This window comes from Brachyhypopomus gauderio, chromosome 20 (genome assembly GCF_052324685.1).
Source record: "Brachyhypopomus gauderio isolate BG-103 chromosome 20, BGAUD_0.2, whole genome shotgun sequence".
In the NCBI taxonomy this organism is placed as follows: domain Eukaryota; kingdom Metazoa; phylum Chordata; class Actinopteri; order Gymnotiformes; family Hypopomidae; genus Brachyhypopomus; species Brachyhypopomus gauderio.
Window position 1 is genome coordinate 3,548,892 of NC_135230.1, and position 21,409 is coordinate 3,570,300.

The window sequence follows — 21,409 nt, forward strand, 5'->3', positions numbered from 1 at the left end:
TTTCAGTGTTCTTGACATGCACCAAGACAATGATTTCAACGTGTTTAAGCATCCTCCCCATTCCACAGTTCCAGCACACCAGATACAATCTTCATAATAAAAACAAAACTATTTCAAAACAAGTTAATTTCATTTATTCATCAACTGTTACAAGACTACTACAAGACTAATGATCATGTCATAGAAAACTACAATCATGTTTCCAGTTGTAGTAACAAGCCTTAATAAAGTATTTAATCTGCAGGTAAAGGAACCTGCTTTGAACTGACTGCTGCATCTATACCATGTTTTTTCTTGTGTGAGTGTAAAGAACTTAAAAAAGAAAATTTTTCCTGGCAGATGGAGCACTGGTAAGGCTTCTCTCCAGAGTGAATCCTCTGATGGGCTTTCAGAATGCAAGTCCTGGCAAAACATTTGTCACAGTCAGGACATTTGAAAGGCTTTTCACCTGTATGAGTCTTCTTGTGTCGGGTAAAGTGAATATATTTATTGAAACTCTTCCCACACGTAGAGCAATGGTATGGACGTTCTCCTGTATGTATTCTTTTGTGAAAAATGAAGTGTGATGGATTAGAGAATCTCTTGCCACAGTCAGCACAGAGGTAAGGTTTCTCTCCAGTATGAATTCTTTCATGACATACCAGATTACACAATTGTTTAAAACCTTGACCACAGTGAGAGCATTGGTAAGGCTTCTGTCCACTATGTACCCTTTCGTGACATTTTAAAGTTCCTAAACGAGAAAAAGCTTTTTCACAATGAGAGCATTTATATGGTTTCTCGTTGGTATGCACACGTTCATGTAATTTAACATGTGGTCGATGACTGAAAGCCTTACTGCAGTAGGAGCACTTGTATGGGCGTTCTCCTGTGTGTACTCTCTGGTGACCCAAGAGATTTCCTTTGGTTCTGAAACTCTTGCCACAATCGTTACAGGTGAAAGACTTTTCTCCGCTATGTAATTTCATGTGAACTTTAAGTCCTGATGCACTTGAAAGAATTTTCCCACACACAGTACAAACAAAACCGCTCACTCCAGTGTGTTCGGTCATATGCACATTCAGCTCTGTGAATGTTAAAAAACTTTTCCCACACACTTCACAGTGAAAGGACTTCTCACTGTGCCTTTTTAAATGGTTTTTGAGGTATGCTGAAGTAGCAAAACCTTTCCCACATTCTGAACACGTGAAGGACTTCTCTCGAGCACAAAGCTTCTGGTCCAACTTGGAGCCCCCTGGTGGACGCAAGTCTTGCTTGCAGTTTTGGTTCTGATGTGGCGTTTGTTGTGTGTGTCCCCTCATGTGCTTTTTCAGTGATGCTGCTGATCTGAACCTTTTTCTGCAGGTAAGGCAGGGATGTTTTCTTCTTCCAGGATGACGTTGTGGACACACAGGTGACCAGTCTTCATCATCACCAGACAGATTATCTGAGGAGAAAGGTGAAGGCACTTTTATCGTCTGTTTTCCTACCCTTTTTGTTACTGACTACTGATACTGGACCATAAAAATACATAAATTAGTAAGAATGTAGTAACTAAATTTTTGCTCTGCAGTATCAACAGGATTATACAAAAAGGAAACTGATTTGCACTAGGGAGCTTGATTGAGTTGAGGTGCAGAGGTGTACAGTATATTAGCAGCCACTATCTTCGTTAGTAAGTACAAGTTTGTATATGTTGATAATGGAATTTCAGCACACAATTTTCATATAATTTTCATTTTTCGAAGATATTAAGTCTTCTGTTTAATGTAATGTTTAAATAATTTAATAATTGTGATATCTGATTTAGGTCTAACATGGACAATTAGTCAATGATCATTTTTTTACAGTTTAGAATTTTAACTTGTTATAAAATGATGTGATATTAATACTGGCCACAAGAAGGTGTCAATACTAGTTATCGCATTTGCCCAACAAATTCAGTATTAGTGCATCCCTCATTTAAAAGCATACATGTTACTTACTATAGGTAACAAAATCATCATCATGTTCATCTTCATCCTCATCACATTCAGCATCATCTCCTCCACTCTGGTCTCCATGTGCTGTGGTGTTTCCATTCAGCTCCTGTATTCTCCTGCAGTCCACCAGTCTGACTGAACACATCTTTAATGGAGTCTGCAGGGTGTGCTGGTCTCCACCATTACAGTCAGAGTCCAGACTCTCTGTGGGGTTTGGGTCACTATAACAGTGTAGAGAGAGGCTGGGTACATCCTCCTCCAACTCCTGCAGTGTGGACTGCTTCTCACGGTTACACACAGAATCCAGTGTGGATACAGACGTCTGTTCAGGTTCACTAAAGGGAGACAGACTGGGTTCATCCTCCATGTCCTGTGGTGTGTGCTGGTCCCCAGTGCTATGGTCTGGTTCCAGTGTCTCTATGTGGTTTGGTTCAGATTTACACACTGGAGAAAGACTGGGTTCATCTTCCAGGTCCTGTGGTGTGTTCTGGTCCCCAGTGCTACGGTCTGGTTCCAGTGTCTCTATGTGGTTTGGTTCAGATTTACACACTGGAGAAAGACTGGGTTCATCCTCCATGTCCTGTGGTATGTGCTGGTTGACAACACTATGTTCAGAGTCCTGTGGTTCAGTGTTGGTGACTTTAGATTTACAAACAGAATAACAAATGGTGACATTCTGAAAGATAATAGAAATGACAATAAAAGTACAAACCCACTAATGAAATTATCACATAGGTGTTAAACATATTAACAAAATTAACTGAATAATCAAGAAATGTGTAAGTCCTGTATGCATACCAAATAAGAAAAGTGAACAAACCTCTTCAGAACATTTGTATTCCTGATTCCTTATTCTTTCCTCCAGCACTTCAATCACTTTTCTCAGTTCACAGACTTCAGTTTGTAGGTTTCCAATGTCCTCCATGGAGAGATCAGTCCCTACTGACTTTGTGCAGGATGTTTCAGAGTCACATAACAGGTGTAACTCCAGCAGAACCTCTCCACCCTCCTCACTGCAGAGCGCCGACATCTCCACAGTTGGGTGATTCTGAGATTTCACTGCAGTCAGGTTGCCTACATTCACATTTTAAACGAAAATTAAAAGCAAAAAGAAAACTTTTTTCTCAGACGTGCGAGCCAAGTTCTTTTAAGGTGCTTAATTTCATATATCCTTGTAATTTTCACGTAGTTTTCATGTGTAATTGAAACGCCCAAGGATAAACCAAAACAAAACAAACACGCGGTGAATTGTGGGTAACAGTCATTAAACTCACGCGCCTTTCCGTACGTGCTGTAAATAACGGAAATAATTCCGCGGTTTACGTCCGCGAGACACGGAGTGGATGAAGCAGACCAATATGGATGTAATTCAACTGAAGCAACAATACTGCACTGTGTTTATAACGTGTACTTGTACAATCGTATGCGCATTCGCTCTGTTTCAGCTAAACTGGATCTATTCCCGAATCTTTATCTTTTTTTTATTGAACAAAAAGTGAACATACATAGATGCAATTTACCAACAGTAAGGCGCAAAGACATTACAATTCCACCAAGAAAGAAAGAAGGATAGGTGCACACAAAAAAAAACCCAAAAAAGGAACAAAAGGGGGCTAAATTATTCAAAATTATAATCTTATATTAAAGATCAGAAAAGGCGTGTATAACGACCATGCAGCAAACAGTTTTGCAGTGGAGACTGAAGTAATTGTGGAAATGTACAAAAGTAAGGCTTGACTTTAAGATATTTTGATTTGTGTATGAAGAATTGTTCCAGGATTATGATATTATTAACAAGAAAATCATCCTTATAGTTGTCTATGCACGTTCCATAAATTATGTCATTAACTGAAAATCGTTTGAGAGAAGGTACTTTAGAAGATAACCAAGTAAACATGTCAGACCACAGTGTTTGAACAAACAAGCAGTGAAAAAATAAATGCGCAGTTGTTTCGGTGATATCACAAAAAACACAATCGTTTGTTTCAATTCCAAATCGTTGCTTAATAAAATCACTGGAGGGATAGATTCCATTTAAGGTTTTAAAGTGGACTTCTTTGGCTTTAGGAGCAATTGGATATTTGAGATATCTGGTACGCAACTTTTGAATAGATTGTATTGTGTAAATTTGAAGAATTGAGTTTTTATATGGCAGAGTGGGGTACAAGATGCTATCAAATGTGTGCCGGATTACCTTATTGGAAAATTTAGAGTCCTTAAAGGGACATTTTGCAATCAATAAGTGTGGTAAACTAGGGACAATGGGTGAATAAGTGAGAGCTCCAACAATTAGACATAAAACAGATTTAGGAATGGCATTAACAATGTTCGATTTTAAATTATATTGCTGACATAGAGCATTGTAGGACAACAGACAGCCATTACTATCGACTAAGTGCAACACCGACCAGATACCCTTTTCTATCCAGTCCTCATTAAACAACGATTTGTTCTTAACTGTGATGTAGCGATTATTCCAGATTGGTGAATTATGTGGAGTGAAGTTATGACTGTATATAAGTTTCCAATATATCTATTCCCGAATATTTATCTACCTTTTCCCGATTCGCGGTCCACGTCGTGCACAAAACGTCCGATCACGTGACCACAGAAGAAGAGAAATTGGCACGTGTCTTACACTCTACTGCCCCCGAGGGGTGATCCGAGGATCAGAGCTTTAGGGGTGCTCACATCAACCCCGAGTACTAAAGCTCAACATTAGCTTGCTACATAAAAACGTCAACCACACCCCTAATATCCAATCATATATTTTTTATGGTGTTACATTTTTTAGCTTATTAAAGACAAACAGCCGTTACAAAAACGACATTTTACTCTTATTTTCAGGAGTGCTGTGACTCAAATATAGGGCTGCTTAAACACCTCTAAAAAGGTGGTTATACATGCCTATGGTATAACCCATCGTATTCACAAACCTAGTCCAAAATATTCACTACTGCACACAATCCACTAAAGAAGAACACCTTAACACACAGGATTAGTGATTCAACATACATTGAGGCGCAAGCCACAATGTAACAGGGACTTTAGGGGGAATGAAAACAGAATGATCAAATACCCTCCATGGTGATTGTTTAATCTTATATTCCTGGTTTCAGTGTTCTTGAAATGGGTCAAAACAATGCGGGAAATATTTCAACATCTGTTATAGCAGCCTCCTCATTCCAAAGTTCCCGCACACCAGATTCAATCTTCATAAAAAACAAAACAATTTCAAAACAAGTTAATTTCATTTATTCATCAACTGTTACAAGACTAATGATCATGTCAGAGAAAACTACAATCATGTTTCCAGCTGTAGTAACAAGCCTTAATAAAGTATTTAATCTGAAGGTAAAGGAACCTGCTTTGAACTGACTGCTGCATCTCTACCATGTTTTTTCTTGTGTGAGTGTAGGGAACTTAAAAAAGAAAATTTTTCCTGGCAGATGGAGCACTGGTAAGGCTTCTCTCCAGAGTGAATCCTCTGATGGGCTTTCAGAATGCAAGTCCTGGCAAAACATTTGTCACAGTCAGGACATTTGAAAGGCTTTTCACCTGTATGAGTCTTCTTGTGTCGGATAAAGGTAAGATGTTTCATGAAACTCTTCCCACACGTAGAGCATTGGTATGGACGTTCTCCTGTATGTATTCTTTTGTGAAAAATGAAGTGTGATGGATTAGAGAATCTCTTGCCACAGTCAGCACAGAGGTAAGGTTTATCTCCAGTATGAATTCTTTCATGACATACCAGATTACACATTTGACTAAAACCTTTCCCACAGTGAGAGCATTGGTAAGGCTTCTGTCCGCTATGTACCCTTTCGTGAGATTTTAAACTTCCTAAACGAGAAAAAGCTTTTTCACAATGAGAGCATTTATATGGTTTCTCATTGGTGTGCACACGTTCATGTAATTTAACATCTGATTGATGACTGAAAGCCTTATTGCAGTAGGAGCACTTGTATGGGCGTTCTCCTGTGTGTACTCTCTGGTGACCCACGAGATTTCCTTTGGTTCTGAAACTCTTGCCACAATCGTTACAGCTGAAAGACTTTTCTCCGCTATGTAATTTCATGTGAACGGTAAGTCCTGATGCACTTGAAAGAATTTTCCCACACACAGTACAAACAAAACTGCTCACTCCAGTATGTTTGGTCATATGCAGATTCAGCTCTGTGGATGTAATAAAACTTTTCCCACACACTTCACAGTGAAAGGACTTCTCACTGTGCCTTTTTACATGGATTTTGAGGTATGCTGAAGTAGTAAAACTTTTCCCACATTCTGAACATGTGAAGGACTTCTCTCGAGCATGAAGCTTCTGGTCTAACTTGGAGCCCCCTGGTGGACGCAAGTCTTGCTTGCAGTTTTGGTTCTGATGTGGCGTTTGTTGTGTGTGTCCCCTCATGTGCTTTTTCAGTGATGCTGCTGATCTGAACCTTTTTCTGCAGGTAAGGCAGGCATGTTTTCTTCTTCCAGGACGACGTTGTGGACACACAGGTAACCAGTCTTCATCATCACCAGCCAGATTATCTGAGGAGAAAGAGAGAGCACTAGAGATGAACCATTAACACAAACAAAGAAGAATGTCACAATTATTATTACTGACAGTGACAACAACAGGATTATACAAAAGGAAACTATGTGTGCAATTTATGCAATGCTCAGCTCAATTGATTATAACTGCCCTAAACCACACGATGGTATGGAAAGAGATTTTGGGGAGAACATCATCATTGATTAATACCATTTCTAGCTTTAAATGCAGCACATTTCTAGTTTATGTTTTAAAGTCCTCAAAATAAACAGCAAAGATAATTATAGCTTAAATGAATCTTGATTACACCAGTGTATGAATTTATTTTAGGAGTCATAAAATTCCTAAAAGATGCTTCCATTACTTAGAACACTGAGAATGCAGAGTAGCTCATAACTGCCATTACATGAAACTTGGGGTTAAAACACAAACCAGAATGATCATGTCTTACACTTTACTTACTAGAGGTAACAAAATCATCATCACCATCATCACCACCACGACCATCACCCTCATCATCATCATCTTCATCCTCATCCTCATCACATTCAGCATCATCTCTTCCACTCTGGACTCCATGTGTTGAGGTGTTTCCATTCAGCTCCTGTATTCTCCTGCAGTCCACCAGTCTGACTGAACACATCTTTAATGGAGTCTGCAGGGTGTGCTGGTCTCCACCATTACAGTCAAAGTCCAGACTCTCTGTGGGGTTTGGGTCACTATAACAGTGTAGTGAGAGGCTGGGTACATCCTCCTCCAACTCCTGCAGTGTGGACTGCTTCTCACGGTCACACACACCATCCAGTGTGGATACAGACGTCTGTTCAGGTTCACTAATGGGAGACAGACTGGGTTCATCTTCCAGGTGCTGTGGTGGGTTCTGGTCCCCAGTGCTACGGTCTGGTTCCAGTGTCTCTATGTGGTTTGGTTCAGATTTACACACTGGAGACAGACTGGGTTCGTCCTCCTTGTCCTGTGGTGTTTGCTGGTTGAGAACACTATGTTCAGAGTCCTGTGGTTCTGTGTCTGTGAATTTAGCTTTACCCAAGGAAGAACAAGTGGTGACTTTCTGAAAGATAATAGAAATGACAACAATAAAAGTACAAACAAATCCACTGAAGAAATGACCACATATGTGTGTTAAACAGAAACTACACTTCAGAGACTGTTCATGGAATTAACTAAATTAACTGAAAAACTAAGAAATGTGTAAGTGCTGTATGCATACCAAGTAAGAGAAGTTTAATGAGAAAAGTGAACAAACCTCTTCAGAACATTTGTATTCCCGATTCCTTATTCTTTCCTCTAGCAATTCAATCACTTTTCTCAGTTCACAGACTTCAGTTTGTAGGTTTCCAATATCCTCCATGGAGAGGTCAGTCCCTACTGACTTTGTGCAGGATGTTTCAGAGTCACATAACAGGTGTAACTCCAGCAGAACCTCTCCACCCTCCTCACTGAATAGCGCCGACATCTCCACAGTTGGGTGATAGTGAGATTTAACTGCAGTCAGGTTGCCTACATTCACATTTTAAACGAAAATTAAAAACAAAAAGAAAACTTTTTTTCTCAGACGTGCGAGCTAAGTTCTTTTTAGGTGCTTAATTTCATGTAAACGGACGTATTCTTGTAATTTACACGTAGTTTTTATGTGTAATTGAAACGCCCAAGTATAAACCAAAACAAAACAAACACGCGGTGAATTGTGGGTAACACAGTCATTAAACTCACGCGCCTTTCCGTACGTGCTGTAAATAACGGAAATAATCCCGCGGTTTACGTCCGCGAGACACGGAGTGGATGAAGCAGCCAATATGGATGTAATTCAACTGAAGCAACAATACTGCACTGTGTTTATAACGTGTACTTGTACTATCGCATGTGCATTCGCTCTGTTTCAGCTAAACTGGATCTATTCCCGAATTTGTATCTACCTTTTCCCGATTCGCGGTCGACGTCGTGCACAAAACGTCCGATCACGTGACCACAGATGAAGAGAAATTGGCACGTGTCTTACACTCTACTGCCCCCGAGGGGTGATCCGAGGATCAGAGCTTTAGGGGTGCTCACATCAACCCCGGAGTACTAAAGCTCAACATTAGCTTGCTACATAAAAACGTCAACCACACCCCAAATACCCAATCATATATTTTCTATGGTGTTACATTTTTTAGCTTATTAAAGACAAACGGCCGTTACAAAAACGACATTTTACTCTTACTTTTAGGAGTGCTGTGACTCAAATATAGGGCTGCTTAAACACCTCTAAAAAGGTGGTTATACATGCCTATGGTACAACCCATCGTATTCACAAACCCCGTCTAAAATAATAATTACGGCACACAATCCACTGAAGAACACCTTAACACACAGGATTAGTGATTCATCATACATTGAGGAGCAAGTCACACTGTAACAGGGACTTTAGGGGGAATGAAACAGAACGATCAAATACCCTCCACGGTGATTGTTTAAGCTCATATTCCTGGTTTCAGTGTTCTTGAAATGGGTCAAAACAATGCGGGAAATATTTCAACATCTGTTATAGCAGCCTCCTCATTCCAAAGTTCCCGCACACCAGATTCAATCTTCATAAAAAACAAAACAATTTCAAAACAAGTTAATTTCATTTATTCATCAACTGTTACAAGACTACCACAAGACTAATAATCATGTCAGAGAAAACTACAATCATGTTTCCAGCTGTAGTAACAAGCCTTAATAAAGTATTTAATCTGAAGGTAAAGGAACCTGCTGTGAGCTGACTGCTGCATCTCTACCATGTTTTTTCTTGTGTGAGTGTAGGGAACTTAAAAAAGAAAACTTTTCCTGGCAGATGGAGCACTGGTAAGGCTTCTCTCCAGAGTGAACCCTCTGATGGGCTTTCAGAATGCAGGGCCTGGCAAAACATTTGTCACAGGCAGGACATTTGTAAGGCTTTTCACCTGTATGAGTCTTCTTGTGTCGGTTAAAGGTATTATTTTTTGTGAAACTCTTCCCACATGTAGAGCAATGGTATGGACGTTCTCCTGTATGTATTCGTTTGTGAATAATGAAGTGTGTTCCATTATAGAATCTCTTGCCGCAGTCAGCACAGAGGTAAGGTTTCTCTCCAGTATGAATTCTTTCATGACATACCAGATAACTTAAATGACGGAAACTTTTGTCACAGTGAGAGCATTGGTAAGGCCTCTGTTCACTATGTACCCTTTCATGAGATTTTAAACTGCTTAGTACAGAAAAATCTTTTTCACAATGAGAGCATTTATATGGTTTCTCATTGGTATGTAAACGTTCATGTAATTTAGCATGTGATCCATGACTGAAAGCCTTACTGCAGTAGGAGCACTTGTATGGGCGTTCTCCTGTGTGTACTCTCTGGTGGCCCACGAGAGTCCCTTTGGTTCTGAAACTTTTGCCACAATCATTACAGCTGAAAGACTTTTCTCCGCTATGTAATTTCATGTGAACGTTAAGTCCTGATGAACTTGCAAGAATTTTCCCACACACAGTACAAACAAAACTGCTCACTCCAGTATGTTTGGTCATATGCAGTTTCAGCTCTGTGGATGTAATAAAACTTTTCCCACACACTTCACAGTGAAAGGACTTCTCACTGTGCCTTTTTACATGGTTTTTGAGGCATCTTGAAGCAGCAAAACCTTTCCCACATTCTGAACACGTGAAGGACTTCTCTCGAGCACAAAGCTTCTGGTCCAACTTGGAGCCTCCTGGTGGACGCAAGTCTTGATTTAAGTTTTGGTTCTGATGTGGCGTTTGTTGTGTGTGTGTTCTTATGTGCTTTTTCAGTGATGCTGCTGATCTGAAACTTTTTCTGCAGGTGAGGCAGGCATGTTTTCTTATTCCAGGACGACGTTCTGCACACACAGGTGACCAATCTTCATCATCACCAGCCAGATTATCTGAGGAGAAAGGAGAGAGCACTAGAGATTAACAGTTATTGCATAAACAAAGAGGAAAGTCATGACTATTACTTATTTATTTTAGGGATCATTTAATTCTTAGAATGATGCTTCCATTACTTAGAACACTGAGAAAGCAGAGCGGCTTATAACTGCCATGACATTAAACTTGGGGTTAAAATGCAAACCAGAATGATCATGTCTTACACTTTACTTACTAGAGGTAATAAAATCATCATCACCATCATTACCACCACCATGACCATCACCCTCATCATCATGTACATCTTCATCCTCATCACATTCAGCATCATCTCCTCCACTCTGGTCTCCATGTGTTGTGGTGTTTCCATTCAGCTCCTGTATTCTCCTGCAGTCCACCAGTCTGACTGAACACATCTTTAATGGAGTCTGCAGGGTGTGCTGGTCTCCACCATTACAGTCAGAGTCCAGACTCACTGTGGGGTTTGGGTCACTATAACAGTGTAGTGAGAGGCTGGGTACATCCTCCTCCAACTCCTGCAGTGTGGACTGCTTCTCACGGTTACACACAGAATCCAGTGTGGATACAGACGTCTGTTCAGGTTCACTAAAGGGAGACAGACTGGGTTCATCCTCCAGGTCCTGTGGTGTGTGCTGGTTCCCAGTGCTACGGTCTGGTTCCAGTGTCTCTATGTGGTTTGGTTCAGGTTTACACACTGGAGACAGACTGGGTTCATCCTCCATATCCTGTGGTGTGTTCTGGTTGATAACACTATGTTCAGAGTCCTGTGTTTCAGTGTCGGTGACATTAGATTTACAAATAGAATAACAAGTGGTGACATTCTGAAAGATAACAGACATAACAACAATAAAAGTATGAACAAATCCACTGAAGAAATGACCACATAGGTTTTGTTAAACAGATTAACAAAATTCACTGAATAATCAAGAAATGTGTAAGTCCTGTATGCATACCAAATAAGAAAAGTTTAATGAGAAAAGTGAACAAACCTCTTCAGAACATTTGTATTCCTGATTCCTTATTCTTTCCTCCAGCAGTTCAATCACTTTTCTCAATTCACAGACTTCAGTTTGTAAGTTTCCAATGTCCTCCATGGAGAGGTCAGTCCCTACTGACTTTGTGCAGGATGTTTCAGAGTCACATAGCAGGTGTAACTCCAGCAGAACCTCTCCACCCTCCTCACTGCAGAGCGCCGACATCTCCACAGTTGGGTGATACTGAGATTTAACTGCAGTCAGGTTGCCTACATTCACATTTTAAACGAAAATTAAAAACAAAAAGAAAACGTTTTTCTCATACGTGCGAGCCAAGTTCTTTTTAGGTTCTTAATTTCATGTAAACGGACGTATCATTGTAATTTACACGTAGTTTTTATGTGTAATTGAAAAGCCCAAGAATAAACCAAAACAAAACAAACACGCGGTGAATTGTGGGTAACACATTCATTAAACTCACGCGCCTTTCCGTACGTGCTGTAAATAACGGAAATAATCCCGCGGTTTACGTCCGCGAGACACGGAGTGGATGAAGCAGCCAATATGGATGTAATTCAACTGAAGCAACAATACTGCACTGTGTTTATAACGTGTACTTGTACAATCGTATGTGCATTCGCTCTGTTTCAGCTAAACTGGATCTATTCCCGAATTTGTATCTACCTTTTCCCGATTCGCGGTCGACGTCGTGCACGAAACGTCCGATCACGTGACCACAGAAGAAGAGAAATTGGCACGTGTCTTACACTCTACTGCCCCCGAGGGGTGATCCGAGGATCAGAGCTTTAGGGGTGCTCACATCACCCCGGAGTACTAAAGCTCAACATTAGCTTGCTACATAAAAACGTCAGATAACCACACCCCTAATATTAAATCATATATTTTCTATGGTGTTACATTTTTAGCTTATTAGAGACAAACGGCCGTTACAAAAACGACATTTTACTCTTATTTTTAGGAGTGCTGTGACTCAAATATAGGGCTGCTTAAACACCTCTAAATAGGTGGTTATACATGCCTATGGTACAACCCATCGTATTCACAAACCCCGTCTAAAATAATAATTACGGCACACAATCCACTGAAGAACACCTTAACACACAGGATTAGTGATTCATCATACATTGAGGCGCAAGTCACACTGTAACAGGGACTTTAGGGGGAATGAAAACAGAATGATCAAATACCCTCCATGGTGATTGTTTAATCTTATATTCCTGGTTTCAGTCTTCTTGAAATGGGTCAAAACAATGTGGGAAATATTTCAACATCTGTTAAAGCAGCCTCCCCATTCCACAGTTCCAGCACACCAGATTCAATCCTCATAAAAAACAAAACAATTTCAAAACAAGTTAATTTCATTTATTCATCAACTGTTACAAGACTAATTATCATGTCATAGAAAACTATAATCATGTTTCCAGCTGTAGTGACAAGCCTTAATAAAGTATTTAGTCTGCAAGTAAAGGAACCTGCTTTGAACTGACTGCTGCATCTCTACCATGTTTTTTCTTGTGTGAGTGTAAGGAACTTAAAAAAGTAAATTTTTCCTGGCAGATGGAGCACTGGTAAGGCTTCTCTCCAGAGTGAACCCTCTGATGGGCTTTCAGAATGCAGGGCCTGGCAAAATATTTGTCACAGGCAGGACATTTGAAAGGTCTTTCACCTGTATGAGTCTTCTTGTGTCGGTTAAAGGCATTATTATTTGTGAAACTCTTCCCACACGTAGAGCAATGGTATGGACGTTCTCCTGTATGTATTCGTTTGTGAATAATGAAGTGTGTTCCATTATAGAATCTCTTGCCGCAGTCAGCACAGAGGTAAGGTTTTTCTCCAGTATGAATTCTTTCGTGACGTACCAGATAACTTAAATGACAGAAACTTTTGTCACAGTGAGAGCATTGGTAAGGCTTCTGTCCACTATGTACTCTTTCGTGAGATTTTAAACATCCTATACGAGAAAAAGCTTTTTCACAATGAGAGCATTTATATGGTTTCTCATTGGTATGCACACGTTCATGTAATTTAGCATGTGAACTATGACTGAAAGCCTTACTGCAGTAGGAGCACTTGTATGGGCGTTCTCCTGTGTGTACTCTCTGGTGACCCACAAGATTTCCTTTGATTCTGAAACTCTTGCCACAATCATTACAGGTGAAAGATTTTTCTCCGCTATGTAATTTAATGTGAACTTTAAGTGCTGTTGCACTTGCAAGAATTTTCCCACACACATTACAAACAAAACCGCTCACTCCAGTGTGTTTGGTCATATGCACATGCAGCTCTGTGAATGTTAAAAAATTTTTCCCACACACTTCACAGTGAAAGGACTTCTCACTGTGCCTTTTTAAATGGTTTTTGAGGTATGCTGAAGTAGCAAAACCTTTCCCACATTCTGAACATGTGAAGGACTTCTCTCGAGCACAAAGCTTCTGGTCCAACTTGGAGCCCCCTGGTGGACGTAAGTCTTGCTTGCAGTTTTGGTTCTGATGTGGCGTTTGTTGTGTGTGTCCCCTCATGTGCTTTTTCAGTGATGCTGCTGATCTGAACCTTTTTCTGCAGGTAAGGCAGGCATGTTTTCTTCTTCCAGGATGACGTTGTGGACACACAGGTGACCAGTCTTCATCATCACCAGACAGATTATCTGAGGAGAAAGGTGAAGGCACTTTTACTGTCTGTTTTCCCACCCTTTTTGTTACTGACTACTGAAACTGGACCATAACAATACATAAATTATTAAGAATGTAGTAACTAAATATTTGCTGTATCAACAGGATTATACAAAAGGAAACTGATTTGCACTAGGGAGCTTGATTGAGTTGAGGTGCAGAGGTGTATAGTATATTAGCAGCCACTATCTTCGTTAGTAAGTACAAGTTTGTATATGTTGATAATGGAATTTCAACACACAATTATATAATTTTCATCTTTCAAAGAGATTAAGTCTTCTGTTTAATGTAATGTTATGTAATTAATAAATGTGATATCTGATTTAGATCTAACATGGACAATTAGTCAATGATCAATTTTTTTACAGTTTAGAATTTGAACTTGCTATAAAATTATGGAATATTAATACTGGCCACAAGAAGGTGTCAATACTAGTTATCGCATTTGCCCAACAAATTCAGTATTAGTGCATCCCTCATTTAAAAGCATACATGTTACTTACTAGAGGTAACAAAATCATCATCATGTTCATCTTCATCCTCATCACATTCAGCATCATCTCCTCCAATCTGGTCTCCATGTGCTGTGGTGTTTCCATTCAGCTGCTGTATTCTCCTGCAGTCCACCAGTCTGACTGAACACATCTTTAATGGAGTCTGCAGGGTGTGCTGGTCTCCACCATTACAGTCAGAGTGCAGACTCTCTGTGGGGTTTGGGTCACTGTAACAGTGTAGAGAGAGGCTGGGTACATCCTCCTCCAACTCCTGCAGTGTGGACTGCTTCTCACGATTACACACAGAATCCAGTGTGGATACAGACGTCTGTTCAGGTTCAATAATGGGACACAGACTGGGTTCATCCTCCAGGTCCTGTGGTGTGTGCCGGTCCCCAGTGCTACGGTCTGATTCCAGTGTCTCTATGTGGTTTGGTTCAGATTTACACACTGGAGACAGACTGGGTTCATCCTCCATGTCCTGTGGTATGTGCTGGTTGACAACACTATGTTCAGAGTCCTGTGGTTCAGTGTTGGTGACTTTAGATTTACAAACAGAATAACAAATGGTGACATTCTGAAAGATAATAGAAATGACAATAAAAGTACAAACAAATCAACTAATGAAATTACCACATAGGTTTTAAACATATTAACAAAGTAACTGAATAATCAAGAAATGTCCTGTTTGCATACCAAATAAGAAAAGTGAACAAACCTCTTCAGAACATTTATATTCCTGATTCCTTATTCTTTCCTCCAGCAATTCAATCACTTTTCTCAATTCACAGACTTCAGTTTGTAGGTTTCTAATGTCCTCCATGGAGAGATCAGTCCCTACTGACTTTGTGCAGGATGTTTCAGAGTCACATAACAGGTGTAACTCCAGTAGAACCTCTCCACCCTCCTCTCCACCCTCACTGCTGTCAGCAGACATCTGCAGTGGTGGAACATGAGAAACTGTTTAATTGAATGAAGGAAAAAAAGAACATGCACACAACTACTTGTACAGAACACACTGTTGTAGTTTGATATGTTATTTAAAATGGTGGTTATTCTCAAATAACTGTATAGTAGTTTCCAGTAGGGCCTGGTAGTTCAATAAGTACAGCAAGTGAAGTTATTCTAGCTTTACAGCTGTAGCAGTTACAAAATCAATTGCTTCCTATGGGAGGATGGAGGGATGAATAGAAGGACAGAGATAATGGATGGATGAGTACAGTCAATATGGAATGCATTTTGGTGTTTGGGGTCAGCTACTGTCTACTGTCACCAAGTTTGATCATCATAACTTGAAAATTAAGAGTGATAAAATCAATGTAGGGATGTAGAGATGACAAAGAATGAACGTCTAAAAGAAAATAATGGGCTGTTTAAGACCATATTAGAAAATGTAATCCCATATTTAGCACATGTACAGTTGGGTCAGTACAGCAGATTTAGTTGTACTATCTATACAGCTGAAGGAGTTATAAAGTCAATAGAGTGATGGGTAAAGGACGAATATCCTATAGCCTATATACATAGTAATAACATATACAACATAACATATATATAACACAGGAGCTAAGAGGCAGTGAAAATTACTTGAAGAAAATGCATGAAAAACGAGGAATGAAAAAGAAGGAATCAAAGTGAGAAGAGTTGTGAAAAGTGGACGAGTAATTTATATCCATCCTCGGACTACCATAAAACTGTAGACGAAACAGCATGCTATTATTTGCATCGGAAAAATAATACTAAAAAGTTTCGAGTAAAACAAATCGAAAAACAGTCATCACAGTTCTACCATTAACAGAAGCGACGGTGGACAGCAAATATCATATTCACGTAAATGACCATGGGCAGTCCCTGGTGGTAGGGAACTGGTCTTGTGACCGGAGGGTCGTGGGCACAGGTGCACTAATTAGAAAATCTAGCAAGCTTGAGCAAAATCCTGGTGAGGATTTTTACTTTCTGAACCTGGAATTGACACCTCTGGTCGTGGGTTCGATTCCCAGACCTGAGGCCATGACTGAGGTGCCCCTGAGCAAGGCCCTTAACCCTCAATTGCTCACTTGTATAAAAAAATAAGATAAAAATGTAAGTCGCTCTGGATAAGGGCGTCTGTCAAATGCCATAAATGTAAATGCTTGAAATCAGATCGCAAGGAGGTGAACGAACGCACTGTACACGCTAGGAAATGACTGTACGAGCGAGTAAACTATTAACGACGAGCGATTACTAACCGCACGGAAAACGTCCTCAAGACACTCAGAGAAACAGCACGACTGAGAAGTCAAAGTAACACCGTTAAACGCACCAGAGCTACTGCGGTGTGTGCGACCAACGTCCAGATTGCGCGGCGGGTCGCGTTGGGTCTTTGTGTAGCGCTTCACACTTAATTCAGCAACCCAGGGTCTTTGGTATTAGAAACGTGCATAAAACCCAACGTGAAAACCACATACAAAACACATTTATCCTATATATTCATATAGGATGTTCATCCATGAGACGAACATATGGCTGTGGTCTTTAAATGGTAAAATTCCGTCCCAGTCAGGGTGCAGAGAATTTGTAAAGTTGCTCCGCAAAGTCTTCCGGGTTTATTTGACGCAAGAGGATGTCCGCGAGTTTTCAAAGCATAGTCAATGGATGAAAATGAATTGGGTGAATTGGAGCTAAAACGAATTAAATGAATTAAAATAGTTTCTTGGTCAGGATCTTCCTTTCATTTTCGAATGAAGAGTAAATAATTTAATAATAAAAAAATAATAAAATATACACTAATAAAACAACAATATATTGTAGGGTGACTTTTTTTTAAGTGAGGAAATGTCCTGGGCCCGTATTTATCAAACTTCTTAGAGTGGAATTTTGGACTTAAGTGCTGAAAAATTCTTAGATTTGCTCCTACTCACAGAGTTAAGTGTAAGTGCCAGTTATCAAAACTCTCAAGTATAAGAAGAATAACTATGGAGCTATTATAGTGTCACCAGAACCTGAACCTGAAATAATTATCACTTGAAAAAACAGTCTGTAAAATCCTCGCAGGTATGCAAAAATTCGAGTTAAAATTCAGGTTCAGGTCGAAATTCAGGTTCGGGTCGCAATTCAGGTTCGGGTCGCAATTCAGGTTCGGGTCAAAATTCAGATTCGGGTCGTAATTCAGGTTCGGGTCGTAATTCAGGTTCGGGTCGAAATTCAGGTTCGGGTTGAAATTCAGGTTCAGGTTGAAATGCGGTTCATCCGGGATACGTAGGATGAGCAAACAAACTCAGAGCTAATCGAACTGCATCTGGCCAATCACAAAACATCAGAGGTCATTAAGAGGCGTGTCTTTCTGCTAAATTTCCTGTAAGAGTGCGGTCCCTGTTTGGCGTGTAAGTAGCATGTAAGCAGCACGAAAGTGACCACTGTGCCACCCAGAAATGGCACCTTGTGGCAGCTGCCACATAATCGTGGCACTTAGTGTGACCAGTGCTGCGTGACTGTGGTCTCCGTTGTCCAGAAACGCCGCCTGCCTCTGCTGACAGACATCTAAAGACTCTTGGGTGACTCTGCGTATCGGCCACTCGCTTAAAATCATCCCGACGAGCTCCGAATCGCCATTTGTTGAAATGAAGATGGTTCATAACTTTTGTTTAAAAATTATGTTGAGTGAAATACTAGCCGACATCCAGCTAGACAGCTCTATATTACTAGTTCAGAATACTGTTTAGCGATAACGTCGAATTAAGATTATAGGAGGGTACGTGAATGGTAGACCGTTAACGACAGCACTAAATTTAAAGGGTTTATTATTATAGATGTATGGTTATCAGTGAATGTTCCTACACGCCATCAGCGTCATTTAAACCTCTGCGAGCGAATGGCATCGCATTTAGTATTTATGCAATTTGTAGTATATTTCGCTTTGCATTGGTTTCTATTGTTAGTCTAGATTACGTCTGTTACGACCCCACGATGTCATGGGTCTAGGTTTGGGGTGTGGGGTAGTGGCATGTGCGTAGTGGACAAGATGAAATTAAAGAAGAACGTGAAAACCAGACGGATACGTAAGAAAACTCTTTACTGCAGAGTGGTAATGGGTAGAAGAGCCTTTTCTACGCAGCAAAACACTGAACAGACACGTACGTACAAAAATACACGATTGACCATAAACCAACCAAGGAAAGGAGCAGTAGACGGCACCAAAGAAAAGAAACAAACAAAATATACTACACCAAGTTAACAAAGCAAGACTCACACCTTACTAACATAATTAAAGAAAATATATCTACGACGATAATCTCAAACAAATATACATACACGGTGCCCGCCTCTATACTGGTGTTTCTTATAAAACATCCCTGCATGGGTGTCTATATAATTGTGCACGTGCTACTACGTTCTTACTCCATGGTGGCGATTTTCACAACGCTATTCATGACAATTCATGACAAAAGCTATCGCACAAACCCTCACCTCTCACATGAGAATCATGAGCTACAGTTTCTCAAAAGTCACACACACAACCGTAAAGGCAATAAATGCTCGCGTCGCCTCCTGGCAACTTCCAGCAACTCCGTCATGCAGACTATGAAGCCGAATATCCTCCCCCTCATCCAAATCACGATCTTCGATTGGCCGACAGAATCCATCCGTACCGAGGCAATCCACCTGTTAAACCAAAATTAACCGAAAGAGAAAACAACCTCCCCAAAATCCACAGTTCACGTAACACCGCAGCATCAGCCATCAACCACCGAGCGGCTACTGCCACTCATTGTCTACCACTAATCTAAATTTGACATTATCGTTAAAGAGTATGTGTTCTGTATGAGAGTATGTGGTGTGTGCATGGGCAGTGGCGTGCACAGACATTTTGGGGGGCAAGTGCTAGGGGGAAGGGGGGGCACTTTTTAGCGCACGTGGAACAATTCATTATAAAAAAATTACAAGCGCATGTTGAATGAAATTTGACTTTTATTAGTAACATTCTCTAAACGTGAGTTTTCAATGGAAAAAGTCACACCGCCAAACTGATAAAATCCATATCCAATATTAACTATACAGTCATTGTCCTTCAGTTAACTTCTGTTTACCCTCCACTGTCTGCAGGCATTGTTGCATATATTTTGCAATTAGTAAATCAATATAGGCCTACAATTAAGACAGTAAAAAGACCAAAAAGTACGAGAATGAGTTATAGGCTACTGACTGTTGTCATTACACGAATGCAGATGGACATTTTTCACAGGTAATGGGGAACTTCCCGTTTCTTCTTTCACAAACGAATGTGTTAATTTATGTTGCCTAACAAAACGTATACAACAGAAAACGTTGTATGTGACCTGGCTGGTGGGGACGGGAGAAGAAGTCTATTTGTGAGCGTGTGTGCTGTGCTGAAGACGCTTCCTTCCACTCGCTGAACTGAACTGCTGCTGCAGCGCATCTGGTGTTAAAGGAAGAGAGAGGTCGGGTGTGTGCGAGGTGGTGGCGCATTTCAGGGCATTGTTTTTAATCGCTCAGGTTTTCAAAAGATCATTTCAAACCGACCTCAGTAAAATGATAATAATAAAAAACGAAGTTTCAAAAGGGCACTTTCGTTGATAAAGGGCAGAGTTGGGGTCTAATTGTGCACGCCACTGTGCATGGGTAAGTTTGAGTGTTTTCGTGTTTATCTGTACTCGTTCTCTGGTATGTTCGCTTTAGTCATCCGTGTAGCGGACCACTTGGATTAATCACACAAACAATGCTCGGAGCGTCGACTGGTGTATCTTTATTCTCTCCTCCTTTCGCCACCGACATTTGACACCGTGAAAACTACAAAATGTGGCAAAAAATAAAAAATAAACACAAATGCCCTAGCACCATACCTCACAGATAATGTGTAGAACAGGGTCCAAACTTTAAATGCGTCACTCCTAGCAAACTTGCACATGAACTCAACTTTATGTTATGAGCCGCAGCTCTTACTGAAAACAAAACAACAATCACATCTCCCTTCGTTTTAAATTAAATAAATCACTCTTTTGGATTAATACAATTTTTCTTCCTACCTCCTTCTGCTTCCAAGGGCGCTAAGTTTGAACTTTGTTTTACATTTGACATACAACAACACAAAAAAAACGAAGCCAACTACAGTAAAATATCTTCCACAAGTGTCAACAAGGAATATAACAAGTAATTCGTTTGTTCTTGTGTTTTTTCAAACTCTGAAGCAACGTACATCGAACGCGCACAGAAGAACTCGCGCTGAAGAGCTCGCGCTGAAAGTCTCGTGCCGAAAGTTTAGTTCAGCGATAACAGGAGGTAGCAGAATAATCAAATATTCAATAATAAACAAATAAATAAATATAAGGCTGTCATTTACAATCCGTGTTGTGTCGCTGTAGTGGTTTGTGGTGTCGTCTAGTTTAGTCATGCCTCATCATGATCGTGCTGTCCGTGTGTCTTCTATTATATTAACGTAGTTAAGTTAATGTTAAATGTGAAACCCCTTATATAAAATGCTCTTCTCAGCAAGTGTCCTCCCACTGATAACACTTCACCCCCACGTCCCAACATAAAACAGATTCATCACGCCATCAGCGTCATTTAAACCACTGCGAGCGAGTGGCATCGCATTTGTAGGATTCGTGGAAATGAAGATGGTTTATATTTTTTGTTTGTTAATTTACGTTGGGTGAACGATTCGGAGCTAACCGACAGCTCCAAACTACGAGTTCAGGATGCTGTTTAACGATTATGTCGGGAGCCGCTCGGCTGACAATCTAGACTAACAATATAAACCAATACAAAGCGAAATATACTACAAATTGCACAAACACTAAATGCGATGCCATTCGCTCGCAGAGGT

General features: G+C 40.3%; 3 protein-coding genes across 4 annotated transcripts in view; 1 reads left to right on the forward strand and 2 right to left on the reverse strand.

Annotated features, from left to right (window-relative positions):
• Nucleotides 1–118: 118 nt before the first annotated feature.
• LOC143484168 (uncharacterized) lies at nucleotides 119–4,667 on the reverse strand. 2 transcript variants are annotated; one of them, XM_076982777.1, is made up of 4 exons: nucleotides 4,517–4,667; nucleotides 2,782–3,035; nucleotides 1,965–2,637; nucleotides 119–1,426 (listed from the first exon to the last, which is right to left on the reverse strand). In XM_076982777.1, exons 2-4 carry the CDS (start codon nucleotides 2,989–2,991, stop codon nucleotides 234–236), a joined length of 2,076 nt encoding a protein of 691 aa, XP_076838892.1. In that variant the 5' UTR covers nucleotides 2,992–3,035; nucleotides 4,517–4,667; the 3' UTR covers nucleotides 119–233. The 2 variants fall into 2 exon arrangements, with proteins under 2 accessions (XP_076838892.1, XP_076838893.1); XM_076982778.1 differs by lacking the exon at nucleotides 4,517–4,667 and having other exon boundaries at nucleotides 1,965–2,600; nucleotides 2,782–2,921.
• Nucleotides 4,668–5,200: 533 nt separating this feature from the next.
• Nucleotides 5,201–15,523, reverse strand: LOC143484611 (uncharacterized). The gene is made up of 11 exons (XM_076983424.1): nucleotides 15,305–15,523; nucleotides 14,596–15,163; nucleotides 12,884–14,067; nucleotides 11,888–12,053; nucleotides 11,418–11,671; nucleotides 10,643–11,249; nucleotides 9,238–10,424; nucleotides 8,237–8,402; nucleotides 7,766–8,019; nucleotides 6,964–7,570; nucleotides 5,201–6,497 (listed from the first exon to the last, which is right to left on the reverse strand). Exons 1-11 carry the CDS (start codon nucleotides 15,521–15,523, stop codon nucleotides 5,305–5,307), a joined length of 6,405 nt encoding a protein of 2,134 aa, XP_076839539.1. The 3' UTR covers nucleotides 5,201–5,304.
• A 4,512-nt stretch (nucleotides 15,524–20,035) lies between these two features.
• The window catches only part of LOC143484147 (integrin alpha-M-like), a 49,320-nt gene continuing 47,946 nt past the window's right edge, over nucleotides 20,036–21,409 (forward strand). Inside the window, exon 1 of the mRNA XM_076982709.1 lies at nucleotides 20,036–20,205. Within this exon, the coding sequence (XP_076838824.1) occupies nucleotides 20,202–20,205 (4 nt within the window). The 5' untranslated portion in view covers nucleotides 20,036–20,201. The remainder of the gene's footprint in view (nucleotides 20,206–21,409) is intronic.